Source organism: Orycteropus afer, unplaced genomic scaffold (genome assembly GCF_000298275.1).
Source record: "Orycteropus afer afer isolate SDZICR_OR568_19922 unplaced genomic scaffold, OryAfe1.0 scaffold00152, whole genome shotgun sequence".
NCBI lineage: Eukaryota > Metazoa > Chordata > Mammalia > Tubulidentata > Orycteropodidae > Orycteropus > Orycteropus afer.
Window position 1 is genome coordinate 7,795,383 of NW_006921739.1, and position 15,404 is coordinate 7,810,786.

A 15,404-nucleotide genomic window follows, 5' to 3' on the forward strand; every position below is an offset into this window, starting at 1 on the left:
CCTACCACCACAGGAATCTGCGGGAGCGCTGTCTCTTTAAATATCCAAAAACAGTCAAGCTGCTGTTTAATCCTACAAAATGGCGGCGCCCTCCGGACGGCAAAAGTCCACTTCTCAGCCCACAACAAGAGAAACAACAAGAGTGCTATGAACCAATAGATTTTGGGAAACTGTGGCTTTTGTGAAAGCAGTTCATATTCTGTAAGAAGTCTATGTGATGTTTTCTGTGTTTTTAGCAAGGGTGGACTCATAAACTTTAGAAACTAAATAAATAGGTTATAGGACTGTTCTGGTTACCTAGTGCCTCTCTGACAAGAAATATACCACAAATGGGATGGCTGTAACAAACAGGAGTTTATTCTTACAATTTGGAGGCTTTAAGTTCAAGTTCAAAGTGCCAGGTTCTGGGGGCTGGGTGAAAGCCCCTCAACCTTGGGATCCAGCTCTGCCTCCTGCTCCCGGCCCACCGGAGCTAGAGGCTTTTCTTCACTCAGACAGCTACTGGCTGCTGAGGCTGCCAATCCCAAGGTTGACAAAACATGGCACAGTCCCAATGTTACCAAACCACATGGCAGGCCATTAACTTAAGTCCATTGTAAGTCCCAAAGTCGGCAGAGCATAGCAGGCTGCTGAGCAACAACACGGCTACACGCAGGGTCCAAGCGTGCCATAGGCTAGAGACCGTTCTCAAAGCTGCTTCTCTTATATACAGAAAGCAGACCACATACCCAAAGGCAGCTACTCAGCTACTCACAGTAGATTCCACCATGGAGTTGATTACCAGTTTCATCATGGGGAATACTACATCCAGCTGCCCAGCCATGTTGACACAAAAACATAACCACCACAAGGACTTACATGGTATAGTGGATAGGCATTTGGTTGCTAACCAGAAGATCAGCAGTTCAAACCCACCAGCCACTCCACGGAAGGAAGATAGGACAGTCTGCTTCTATAGAAGACTTACAGCCTCAGAAACCCAATGGGGTTGCTATGAGTTGGAATCAACTTGATGGCTTTTTTTTTTTTTTTAAGGTTTTAGCTCCTACATTCCATTATAAATATTAGAAAACTTACACATTATTCTCACCCAGATAATATCCTACAGCTATGTAGATAAAAATTAGAATTTTAAGACCAGTAGGTATAAATAAATAATTTATTACAGAGATTCTTAACTTAGAATCCATGGAACTTGGAAATTATATACATATATTTACAAAATTTTCTTTGTTCTACTACTTAAAAAAAAAAAAAATCAGAATTTCAACAGGTTCCTTGGCCCTAGAAAAGTTAAGAACAGATTTGTAGACCAATTACTTCAAGTTTTATATGATTCACCCAAGGAAACAGAATAAAATTACCACCAAAGCCAAGAATAGATCTGTGTTTGCCATCTATTAACTCACTTTTTTTTTTTAAGTGTATTTTAGATGTACATGTTTCTCAGAAATAAATTAGATGTAAAAAAGACAATACCAAAAATTTAAATGGAACTGATTTATATGGGTGTGATGAATTCCCAAAGGCATTAAGATCTTTTCATAAGTTATGCTTGTGGTTCAAAAGGTACATAAAGGGTATACCAGAACCATACCGAATCTGCTGCCATTGAGTCAGTTCCAACTCATAGCAACCTCTGTGGGGTTTCCAAGGCTATAAATCTTTAAGGAAGAAATCTGCCTTGTGTTTTTGCCACGGAGTGACAGGTGAGTTCAAACTGCTGCCCTGTTGACCACAGCGCCACCACAGCTTTCTTAAAGAATGTAAAGTAAACGAAGTCGCTCTTTTCCATATCCTTCAGAGACTCAGTTTCCCTTCAGAGAGGTAACCATTATCTCTAGTTTATTGTGTATCAGAATTTATAAATTTAATCCAGTAGTATTATAGTAGTAGAGTTTAAAATATTGAATAATATCATTCACTAATTGTGTGTACAAATAGCTAGAATATAACTTTGGTTGTTTTAAATGTAGAATAGCTTGCCTGATTTGATTTAGATATTTAAAGAGATTATCTAGTAATGATGTTTTGTTTTTGTATTTAGTTAGCTAGAGTATCAACAGGGATTGTTATTGATGAAATATATAAATGGAGGCTTCATAATAGTCTCCCAAATCTTACAGCATCTGTCTTAGTTCTCCAGTTCTGCTAAAACAGACACACCACAAGTGGATGGCTTTAACAAACAGGGATTTATTCTCTTACAGTTTGTTGTTATATGCCGTGGAGTTGGACCTGACTCATAGTGACCCCCTTCTTGGGTTTCCAAGGCAGTATCACTACAGAAGTAGATTGCCCAACCTTCCTTCCGAGGAGTGGCTGGTAGGTTTGAACCGCCAGCCTTCTGGTTAGCCGTCAAATTGAAAGTGCTGGCTCTAGGGGCTAGGTGAAGGCCCCTCGATCTTGGGCTACAACTCTGGATCCTGTTCCAGGCCCACTAGGGCTGGAGGCTTTTTTTGACCCATGTAGCTGCTGGCCGCTGAGGCTGACAAACCCAAGATTGACAGATAAAATGACACAGTTCCAAGATTAGCAGGAAACATGGCAGGCCACAAATTCAAGTCCAGGAACTGGAGATGACTACTCAACCAAATGTGGGATCTAAATGTACCAAAAAGCTAGAGAGACCTTTCTCAAAGCTACTCCATGTATACTGGAAGCAGGCCACACCCCCAAGGCAATTACTTAGCTGCTCACAGCACATTCCACCGTAGTTGTTGTTGTTATGTGCTGTCAAGTCATATCCGACTCATAGCGACCCTTCCTTGGGACTCCAAGGCAGTAGCACTACGGAAGTAGATTGCCCAACCTTCCTTCCCGAGGAGTGGCCGGTGGGTTTGAACCGCCAACCTTCTGGTTAGCAGTCAGGTGCCTTAGGCACTATGCCACCAGAGCTCCCTTCCAACGTTGAGGTGATTACAATCTCATTGTGGGGAAAGTAACAACATCCAGCTGCCCAGCCACTCAAAACCACAGCCCAGCCAAGTTGATACACAAACTTACCTACCACAGCATCTAAATCATTAAACTTATACTTGCACATATAGCACCACTTTATTTCAATGTAAATGTATTTGTCGGGTAATGCTATTTAGTGATTAGGCAGAATTTGTGATTTTGTATGATTATAATAAAGGCTTAAAAGCTTAGTAAGGAGAGAGTTAAAAGTAATGAAAGACCATTTTACGCTGAAAATGTAGCTTTATCCTTATGCTACATAGTTTACTGAGCAGCTAAACTTCTGTATTTATGTTTTGTTTTGTTTTTCCTGTAGGGGGATTCCCGAAATCTTCCATTTTCTGAGAACGTTAGTGCTGTTCAAAAATTAGACTTTTCAGACACAATGGTGCAACAGAAACTGGATGATATCAAGGATCGAATCAAGAGAGAAATAAGGAAAGAACTGAAAATCAAAGAAGGAGCTGAAAATCTGAGGAAGGTTACAACAGATAAAAAAAGCTTGGCTTATGTAGACAACATTTTGAAAAAATCTAATAAAAAATTAGAAGAACTGCATCACAAACTACAGGAATTAAATGCACATATTGTTGTATCAGATCCAGAAGATGTTACAGGTATAGTACTTTATGTGATGTTTATATCTTTCTATAAAGAAATGTAAGGTGTTCTGGTGGTGTAGTAGATAAAGCATTTGGCTGCTAACCAGAAGGTCAGCGGTTCAAACCCACCAGCCTCTCCACAGAAGGAAGATGGGACAGTCTGCTTCCATAAAGACTTAAAAGCTTGGAAACGCAATGGGGGTTGCTATGAGTCAGAATCGACTTGATGGCAGTGAATTTGGGTTTGTTTTTGGTTATTAAGAAATGTATCATTTTTAGAAAATAGTAAGTTTTGTGACATGTATAGCTCTCTACAAGTACTCACTGTAGTTTCTCTTATAGGTAAGATCTTGTTTATATCCTGTTCAGAAGTGCAGGGAGTTGATGGATATGAAAATTGAAACATTTACTTAGAGATGAATAACTCTGCTGTCTACTTTCTTACGCTCTGTCAATAAGACATTACTTAGAGTTATTTTCCAGTATTATTTTGTATTGAGTCAACCACATGCTCTTACCTTATTTCATTCTTGTGATCAACAGCATGAGTTTGCCAGATGACTTAAAGTTAAAAATGCATTCTGTACCAAGGGATATTTTTACTCTTTCAAATGTAATTAATCAAAACCTTGACCTTTGTTCTTGGTGCTCTAAGCAACTGAATTAACACCTAAACTACCAGGAGTACTGTTTTTTTTTCGGGGGTGGGGAGAGAAAAATTTCAAAACCAAACATTCCTGTTCTTTCTTTTTTTTAGTACAGAAAATATAAAGGGGGAAAAAATGACCCATAATCTAAAACTAAGGGCATAATTTTTAAACAGTAGAATTCACAAATGCTCATTTTCAGTAGTGCAGAAAGTAAAAATGGAAACACAAGTTTTCATCCTAGACCCTCTCCCTAAAGGTAACATTATTAACTTTTTCTTTTATATCCTTCCCAAAAAGTATTACATTTGTACCAATATCTGTGCATTCATGTATACATTCTTTCTGAAACTTTTTGCATAAAAAATTCAGATACATTGTTCACAGCCTTGCTTTCTTCCACATACTTGGTGAACTTTTCATATCAGCATGTACATATAAATATGTACCTTATTCTTAATGCCTACATGTAATTTCTCATACATTAAGAATCATAGTTTGTTTAGCGGTCCTAGTGATGCACACTTAAATTATCAAGCATAACTTTCTTATACCTGCAGTAGTAATTTTAGTATTACTGTTCTTCTGTGTAGGAGCTCTGGTAGCATAGTGACTAAAGCACTTGACTGCTAACCAGAAGGCTGGCGGGTTCAAACCCATCAGCCACTTCTCGGAAGGAAGGTTGGGCAATCCTACTTCCGTAGTGATACTGCCTCGGAAACCCAAGGAGGGGTCGCTATGAGTCGGGGCTGACTCAACGGCACATAACAACAACAACATTCTTCTATGTATCCATTAGTCTTTGAAGCTTTCCTTATATTATGTCACATTTTAAAAACATTTATTAAATTTTCTTTTCCTACTAATATCCTTATATTTGTAGACTCATCCCTATTTGTTCTTAAAACATCTAGTTTAGTTTTTCATGCCTCCTTCAAACATTAGGTATTTGCCTACAGGTAGCAGATTTTTTTCAAAGCTTTAATTACTTATAGTGGTCCCATGATAAATTGCTACAGCCATTGGAGGACCTCTTACAGAGATGTAACTTAATCTGAAGACTCCAAGATCCCTTTGACCATTTCTATGTTTAAGGCTTTTTGAATCTAGTTTGAGGGCACCCCTTAATAATCTGATGGCTTTATCTACTTGAACAGCACCACCCCACTTTAGTATTATATTTGTTTCCTTGTGAACAAAGCTGATCTTACTCTTCAGAGGCGTTAATCTCAAATCTCATATTATAGTAAACTGCTCAATGCCCAACCTTGAATCGTTCTAACACTTAATTAAAGGAAGTCTCTAAATTTTGTTAATGCACATAGATAACACCACTCCATTCAGTGCTGTTTCTAGTGTTTTCACAGCAGTATGTTAGATTCTGAGCAGGAAGTATATTTTTCCCATGGATAATGAGACCTTTCCTCTTTATCAAATTTCCTAATTCAATTATGTTTTGTAGAAATTGTAGCATCATAACATCTGGGAAGGTATTCAGCTTGAATTGTTTGCAGGAAGAAAGCTGAACAGTTTCTCTCAGAAAGATCAGCACAAGGCCAGTCCCCATGAGACAGAGGTTAAAGATGTCCCAAATGTCTAAACTACCATACCTCTCCATCATTTCAGACATTAACTCCTCCTCCTCCTCCTCCCAGTAATCTCTCCCGTCTTAGGGTTCTGTATATCGCTATAATGCCTCACAGAACTCACAGACACCCAAGGGTTTGTCTTATGTAGTAGTGGTGGAGGCTGGCAGTCTGCCGAGTCCCAGGTCCATGAGTAGGTCTGGAGGATCCTTCCAATTCTCGGGGTTTGATGAACCTCGATCGGCAGATCAGACGACAGCTGCTGTCCCAAATCCAGGGGTGAGATGAGGATGAGCCAAAACACAGAACTGGAGCAAGAAGAGGGCGAACTTTCCCAGGAGATTCGTAGATATACCCTCAAAGAAGCTAAGGGTGGTGATTTGAATTAACCCTCCAGCAAGGCAGGACTCAAGATACATTCCACCTGTGTTGCTCCAACAGAAATAACCCAAGTGGATGGCTTTAACAATCAGCAGCTCAAGGCAAATCCCACCACAGAGCCTACTGCCAGTCATTATAGGGAAAGACTACTACCAGCTGCCCATCCAAGTTGACACCCGACCTTAACTACCACACCACCCCAAACAGGCATGGATAATAGGATTTACAATACATCACAGAATGGAGGACAATGGCTAGAAGTGCCACATCAAGCAATTCACCACACCTGCCTTCTGAAGATCAGTGGATTCATCTATAAACTGCTGAAGTTTCCTTTTTACCTACTTCTCATGGAACCATAAAAAGTTTTATAAATAAACATTCTATTTGATTTGATTTTGTCCTTTTAGAAATGATGTTTTGAGGAAGATATTTAATCTCTATGACCCTCAATTTCTTCATCTGCAAAGAGAGTATATATATATGGATTAGCATTTAGCACAGCAGAAATTTTGGATGCACATGTGTAAATGATTAGCTGTAAGAAATAATAGATAAATGCACAATATTATTCAGAAAATACATAAATTTGACCAAGAACCTCAAATCAATAATCTCAAAATTTGCAAAAAACACTCATGATAGTCACTGAACTCAATAAAACTTGTTTTAGTGTATCACTTTCAGAATTGAGGACTTATAGGGTTTCATTTGGAGACTCTATATAATGATTTCAACCTTGTAAGAATAATTGAATATTAAAAATGAAAGAAAAAAGAGAAACTGACCTTGTTATTTTAGAGCTGAAATAATCTAGAGATGTGAATTAATTTGCTGAGAATCACAAAGCTAGTAAAAAATAACTCCTCAGTTCCTCATCTGGTATTTTCTTGGCCACACATTCAGTAATTACATTGTAAGTGAAAATTGGTATTATGAAAATACTATTTGTAACATGACAATATAACCTTAGAAATAGTTTGTTCTGATGGAACTACCAAGCTCTACATTTTTGGCCCATTACATCTTTAAGAGTGGCCTAAAATAAGAAACCGTGCTGTAGCTTTAAACTGTTCATTTAGAGAAAACATTTCCCTCCTCATAGAACATTGATAACTACTTTGTGATTATTGGAATATAAAAGAGTGATTGCAAAACTCAGAATAGCCCATTTGGTTTTCCCTAGTTCTTTTTTTTTAAGGGATCTCTGGTAGCATAGTGGCTAAGGCACTTGACTGCTAACCAGAAGGCTTGCCAGCCACTCCCCGGAAGGAAGATGGGGCAATCTACTTCTGTAGTGATACTGCCTTGGAAACCCAAGAAGGGGTCGCTATGAGTCAGGTCCGACTCGACGGCCCATAACAACAACAACAGTCCTTTTTTAAACTTAACTTTATTGAAATATAAATTACATACAGTAAAATGCACACTTATGAAGTGTACAGTTTCATGTTTTAAGAAATATATATACTTAGGTAACTGTCACTAGCAAATGATCAAGAATATTTTAATCACTTTACTGGTTCCTTTGCATAAATTCCCAGTCTGCAGTCCCTGACCCTGGCTTTAGAGAACCACTGTACTACCTTCTCTCACTTTAGATTCATATTATGAAATAATCTCTTTTAAGTTTTACTGTCAAATACCTATCTTTCATCAAAAGTAATTTGGTTATCACTGTGGAACCTTCCTTGACTCTATCTGGTTATCTCCTTTGTGCTACCTTATTTTTTCATTGTTGTGTTACAGTTTATTTTTGTACGTGTTTATATCACTTCCACACTTAAATTGTGTGCTCTATGAGGGTAGGAACATATTTTCATTCACGTATTTTTAGTGCTTACATGTGTGTACATGTTTGGTTGTGAATACTCAATATCAAAAACCAAAATCTTGTATTAGTTCTTACAGTTAACACCAAAGCACAATACATCATGTTGTACTTTAAACATTGAAAAACTTGAGGAACAAAGCCTTAAATGAAGTTTTAGGATAAGAAAATCCAGGAACTTTTTTTATGGACCCTTTTAAATATTGACTCTAGGAAATTACTACAAATCATATATTATGTGAAATAAAACCTTCTACTTGGACTTCTTAATACTTAAGTTCATTTAAAATAAACTTGACAGGTTGATTAAAATTCAAATTTAGTTAAAAAAAACTGGTTCTGTTTGCAAATGGCATATTCATACAACTTAGCAAGAGATGAGTTTTTTCCTTTTTCCCCTCATTACTGATTTTACAACTTTTAAAAAAAAAAACCCACACAGGATAAAAGTATTTCATTGTTGCTTTTTGGTTAGTTTGCCATAAAACTTTTGATGTTTTATATTGTGGACTAAGTAAACAAAATTAATTTATTTTAGATTAGGTCTGGAAGAAAATTCAAGGACACGGTGCTTTGTTTTCAGTTCTGTATAGTGCAAGTTGATTAATAGCAGAAGTGATGCCTAATTCCTGTTATCTCAGGGGTATACATAGAAGAATGAATGACTAAAGGACCGAAGTACAAGATTTAAGTCTACATTTTATAAATGATCCCTGGAAAAGTAGTTAGCAGACCTGCTCTTGATGTCACCTCTGCAATAATTAACTCTATTAAGCTTTAGTTTCTTATTTGTAAGACAAAGATTATTCTCAGATGAACTTTAAGGCTGCTTCTTCTTTTTTTTTTTTTTAATTGTGATTTGGGTGAAAATTTACACAGCAAATTCAGTTTTCGTACAGCAGTTCACATACACTTTGTCTCATGACATTGACTACAGTTTACCACAATGCAACAGCTCCCCTCCCACATCCTCCCAATAGTTAACTCTTCACTGTGTCCATCCCTCCATGAATTCCTGCCCCCTGAGCTGTCTCCCTGTGTAAACATGGCCCTTCTTTCTCCCATGATAGTTCTCTCCAAGGAGTGTATGTATCTCAGGTACATGTTCAACTCAAATGCCTGTGTTTTGTTTGGCTGGAAGCCACAAGGGCAGCTAGGGACCATAGTCTCAGTGGTTCCACCAGGCTCTATCGGACCAGCAAACCTGGTCCCCTTTTCTTTTTCCCAAATGATTTTGACTTTTGTTCCACATTGTTTTCTCTCTCTATCCAGGATCTCCTATGTAGATCCACCTCTGAGTGGTTGACAGTGGTAGCTGGGCACCATCTAGTTCTTCTGGTCTCATAGTTGTATAGGCTGTGGATCACATGGTGTCCAAGTCGCTAGGACTAATTGTTTCCATGGATCTTTGGTCTTCTTCATTCTTACTTGCTCTGGACGAGGAGAGACCCATCGTTGCATCTAGATGGTAGCTTGCTAGCTTTTAAGATCCCAGTCTCTACTCACCAAAGTAGGTGGTGGAACAGTGTTTTGTGTAGTATGTTATGCCAATTGAGCTTGATGTCCCCTGCACCTATGGTCCTGAGCCCACAGGTTCAACTACTTGGTCCCTGTGGGTACCTGGCTGTGACCAAGAAGTGACTACAACTGTAGTATATACCTGGGAATTCTTACAGATCATACATGTATGGTTATAGGACCATTGTCTGCCAACCCTATACATGGTCTTGGGTACACTCCCTGGTTCGTAGACATACCTAATAGTTCAGCCTGTCCACCCATCTATCCATCTGTATCCCCGTGTTTGCTTTCACTGCCAACACAGTACTGTATGTGCAGAAGAGTTCATCTTTGTTTTCTGTACCTCCCATTTAGCTCTCTATGTCTTCCTCTTTCTCAATGCCACCATGTTGATCACGCACATTTGGTACGTTGCCCTTCTCTTCACCCAAATCTCTACCTATCTAACTGTGTTCCCTCCCCTCCCCTCCCACCGCCGGTAATCAACAAAGAAAATTTCCTTCCATAGATAAACCTTTCCTTGACTTTTACAATAACAGACTAATACAATATTTGACCTTCTGTGATTGACTTATTTCACTCAGCATAATGTCCTCCAAGTTCATCCATGTTATGCGGTGTTTTGCAGATTCTACATTATTCTTTAGTGTTGCATAGTATTCCATTGTGTATATGTACCATAGTTTGGTTATCCATTCCTCAGTTGATGGACACCTAGGTTGTTTCCATCTTTTGGCTATTGTAAACAGTGCTGCGATGAACATGGGTGTGCATATATCTGTTCTTGTCATGGCTCTCACCAGGCTCTTGCCTGATTTTGTTATCAAGGTTATGCTTGCTTCATAAAATGAGTTAGGGAGGATTCCATCTTTTTCTGTGTTTTGAAATAGTTTGAGTAGGAATGGTGTCAGTTCTTCTTTGAATGTTTGGTAGAATTCTCTGGTGAAACTGTACCAGGACTTTTTTTTAGTTGGTAATTTTTTGATGACCTGTTCAATTTCTTCTTTTGTTATGGATCTGTTCAACTTTTCCACATCAGTCAATGTTAGTTTAGGTTAGTGGTGTGTATCTAAATATCTGTCCATTTCTTCCCTATTTTCAAATTTGTTGGAGTACAGTTCATAGTATCCTGATATTATCCCTTTTATTTCAGTTGGTTCTGTCGTGATGTCACCCATTTCGTTTCTTATTCATGTCATTTGTATTCTCTTCCTGTTTTCCTTTGTTAAATTTGCCAGTGGTTTGTCAATTTTATTGATCTCAAGAAACCAACTTCTGGTCTTGTTGATTTTTCTATTGTCTTTCTATTTTCTGTTTCATTGATTTCTGCTTGAATCTTGATCATTTCCTTTCTTCTGGTGACTGTGGGCTTTTCTTGCTGTTCTTTTTTGAATTTTTGGAGATGTTGGTTTAAAGTGTTGATTTTAGCTCTTTATTCTTTTTTGATGTGTGCATTTATTGCTGTAAATTGGCCTCTGATCACTGCTTTTGCTGTGTCCCAAAGATTTTGGTGTGTTGTGTTTTCATTCTCGTTGGATTCATGGAATTTTTGAATTTCAATTTTTATTTCTTCTCTTATCCAGTCTTTTTCAAGGAGGGTGTTGTTCAGTTTCCATGTGTTTACTCTTTTTCCATTGATCTTCTTATTGTTGATTTCTAATTTGATAGCATTATGATCTTAGAAGATAACTTTGCAGTATATTTCAATGTTTTTAAATTTATGAAGGCTTCCTTTATGGCCTAACATATGGTCTATCATGGAAAATGTTCTGTATGCACTGGAAGAGAATGTGTATTGTGCTGTTGTTGGGTGAAGTGCTCTGTAGATGTCTGTAAGGTCAAATTTGTGGATTGTACTGTTTAGCTCTTCTGCATCCTCGTTGAGTGTCTTTCCAGTTGCTGTGTCTTTCATTGAAAGTGGTGTACTAAAGTCTTCCACTATGACTGTGGAGTCATCCGTTTGCCTTTTCAGATCTTTTAAAGTCTTATTTATATATTTTGGGGCTCTTTCCTTGAGTCCATAGATATTTATTATAGTTATATCCTCATTTTCAATTGATCCTTTAATCATTATATAATGTCCTTCTTTGTCTCGTATGGTGGTTTTTGTCTTAAAGTCAATTTGATCAGAAATTAATATTGCCACTCCTGCTCTTTACGGTTGCCATTGGCTTGATATATCTTTTTCCAACCTTTGATTTTTAGTCTATTTTTGTCTTTGTCTCTAAGGTGTGTCTCTTGTAGACACCATATTGATGGGTTTTGTTTTGTTACCTAATCTGCAACTCTCCATCTGCATTTAATCCATTAACATTCAGTGTAATTATTGACAAGTATGCATTGGTTGCTGTCATTTCGTTATGTGTTTTTTCATGGTGTCCTTGGTTTCTTTGTTCCATATTATTTTCTGTGCTGAGCTCATTATGTTTATGAATCGTGTTATCATTTCCTTTGTTGCTGCTGTTTTAGTATTTGGTGAATATTTGTGCTTGTCCTCTTTTTTATTGTGATGTGAAGGTTTATCCTTTTTTTTTTTTTTTTGAGGTTACCCTGTGATTTACAGTTTTTGCCCTGAGTTTAGAACAGTCTGTTCTATCTTGCAGCTCTCTTGCCTTCCTTACTATTTAGAAGTTATGTAACTACACAATATTTTCCCACTTTTTGTTTTGTTGTTGTCCTCACTTGCCAATTGATGTCTCTGGTTCCCTGTTTACAATCTTCTAAGCTTATTTTGCTTTGGATATGCCCACAGCTTTGGTTTCTGGGTTATGACATCTTGTGTGTTAATGGTTGGTTGTTTGCTATTTTTGATTCTCTATTCAGAGGACTCCCTTTAGTATCTCTTGTAAGGTTGGTCTGCTTTTAACAAATTCCCTTAGTTTCTGCTTATCGGGAAATCTCATTTCACCATCATGTTTGAGGGACAATTTAGCCAGGTATATAATTCTTGGTTGAAAATTTTTCTGTCAGGGTTTTATTTATATCATCCCATTGCCTTCTTGCTTGCATGGTTTCTGCTAAGAAATCAACTTATTCTTACTGGTTGTCCTTTGTAGGTAACTTTTTGTTTTTCCCGTGCTGCTTTCAGGATTCTTTCTTTGTCTTTCATTTTGATGAGCTTGATGATTATATGTCTTGGTGATTTTCTTTTGGGGTTCGTTGTACTTCCTGAATGAACATAGCCTCATCTTTCATCATATCAGGGAAGTTCTCCTCCAACAAATCTTGGACAATTTTCACAGTGGTTTTATTTTTTCTTCCTGTTCTGGAATTTCAGTGACACATAAGTTATTCCTGTTGATGGTATCCCACATGAACCTTAGGCTTTCTTCATTTTGTTTCTATCTTTTTTCTGATTGATCCCTTTTTGAAGAAGTATTCAGGTATTTGTCTTCAGTCTCATTAATTCTGTCTTCCATTGCATCAATTGCTCCTTTACCCTTTCAATGTGTTGGGTTATCTATTTCTGACAATTTAGTATTAGTCTTCTGGATTTCTATCTATAGATTTAGAATCATTTCTGATTTTTCATTTATTTATTTTGTCATTTTGTTCTTGTATTTTCTTCCAGAATTCTTCTAGGGTTTTGTCTGTGCTTTCCTTGTTCTGTCTCTCAATCTTTTGAAGATACCTAAATATAATTCTTTTGAATTCCTTATCAGAAGAGTTCCAGTGCTGCTCCTTCCTCAGGGATGTTTTCTGGGTCTGTATCCTGCTCCCTTGTTTGTACCACTTTATCTTGCTGCTTTGTGTGGACTGTGATGGTCTGTTGTCTCCGAGACATTGTTTCATTGTTGTATTTAGATCTCAGTTAACTGTTTGTGAAGAGCAGCCAAGGGTGAGTCAGGCTTTTCTTGGTGGTTGTTTATTGTTGGCTCATTGTTGGAGAAGGAAGTAGTGGCTCTCACTCAGTAAGTGAAGCTGCAGGGGGTGTGGGTGTGGTTATGTCATATGGGGACTGTTGCTGTCTTCCACTCAGTTAGATAAAAATAATAATTGAATAACCATCAAAAAAGTAAAAGCAAATGGACAAAAAATACACAAAGTAATCACACAGGAACTGTAATCAAAAAAAGACAAAAGGGGGGAGAACTGCAATATCTGGGGAGAGGGTTATAAGTGAAAAAAGGTAGGGAAGGAGAATAATAAAGAAAAAAATGGGAAAAACACAAAAAGAAAAACAAGGAACAGGGTTAACCACGAGAAAGGAAAAAAAAATTGCAACTAGGAAGAGGTAAAAGAAAAAAAGCTGAAAACTGGAACCTGGGAGGGAAAGAATAAAGAATAGTAGTTAAAAAGACTAATGTAATAATAGTCGTAGTAGTAGTTTTAAAACAGACAACAACAAACAAAAAATAGAAAAAAGAAGAAAAAAATTGGGAGAGGGTACCCAGGCTCTGTCTGAGTATGCAGACTGGGATGGAATTCCTGCCGGCCCACAAGTGGGTGGGAATAAGGGATGGCAGCACCTCTGTTCACCAAGTGGGTGTGGGGTGTAAGAGTAACAAGGGGAATGTGTCATGTTTCTAGTCGTCCACATCTGGAATGTCCTTGAGGTTCCTGCAAGTGGAGCCTGTTCGTAAGTCCCTGGAATCTGGGAGAGCACTGTCGCTTTAAACATCCAAAATGGTCCAGCCACTTGTAAATATTCGAAATGACTGCGCCCTCCGGACAGGCAAAAGTCCACAGCTCAGCCCACCTTTCTCTTCACTGCTTCCTTTTTTATTCACCAGCCACCAGAACAGTCCTTCATGTAGTCCTTGGCCAGGAGGTCTGATTTTTACGTTAATTCGTAGGACTTACCACCACTCGGCAATGTCTAAGCTGTCTGTGCTGTCAGGATAGCTGCCAGACTGCAGCTCCGTATGTCTCCTTTTTTGGCGTTTTCATGCAAATTCTTCTGCTATTTGGAGTTTAGTCCACCTCTATATCCTTCCCTTCAAGGCTCAGGGGTCCAGTATTATCTTCTTTATCTGTATTAATTGGTTTCACTTTAAGTTATTATTAAAAGAGTAGTAAGAAATGAGATTTTTAATATTGTTAATCCCATAATATTTTAAGCTTCCTGTTCATCTTATGTATACTTCAAGATAGTTTCTTGGGTATTTAAGTAATCTTATACAGAATTTATAAAGATATTTTTGGCTGAGGCTGAATCTACATTATGAAAAAAATTAATGAATCCCTATAAAATGAGTGGTATCTAAGTCTTAATTGGTATCTCAGACTCTAAAAATGAAATATTTGGAAAAGAACCAGATTCTTGAATCTTGGCCTTCTAAGTGTATCATTCCTAAAGGAGATAAGAACATTTCCTGTATTTTGTTAAACACAGGTAGTCTCCAACTTCCAACAGAGTTCCATTCTAATTACTCTATTGTAAGTCAATTCACACATAAGTTTAATTTTTGTGTGTGTGTGTGTCTGATTTGTGTGGATGCTTACAGAGCAAATTCATTTTCCATACAGCGGTTCACACACATCTTATTTCATGACATTGATGGTCATCCCCACAGTGCAGCAGCTCTCTTCCCACTTGCTCCCTGTGGTTACCTTTTCCCTGTGTTCTTCTTTTCTATGTATTTCTGCCCTCTGAACTATTCTCTGTGTAAATTCTGCCTTTCTCATATCCCGTGGTTGATCATTCTAAGGAATGCCCCTGCCTGGTGTAAATGTTCACCTCATACACCTGTGTAGTGTTTGGCTGGAAGCCCTGGGAGTAAGTTCAGTTCCAGGCCCAAAGGGTGACTACAGGCCAGTCTTGGGGGTTTCCCCACTCTGTGTCAGACCAGTAAGGTTTTTTTTTATGATTTTGAGTTTGGTTCCACATTTTTCTCCCACTCTATCTGTTGTTATGTGCCGTCAAGTAGGACCC

At 37.9% G+C, this 15,404-nt stretch overlaps 1 protein-coding gene across 1 annotated transcript in view; it reads left to right on the forward strand.

Annotated features, from left to right (window-relative positions):
* The window catches only part of PKN2 (protein kinase N2), a 245,382-nt gene that overhangs the window by 85,539 nt on the left and 144,439 nt on the right, over window positions 1–15,404 (forward strand). Inside the window, 1 exon segment of the mRNA XM_042781698.1 lies at window positions 3,278–3,578. Within this exon segment, the coding sequence (XP_042637632.1) occupies window positions 3,278–3,578 (301 nt within the window).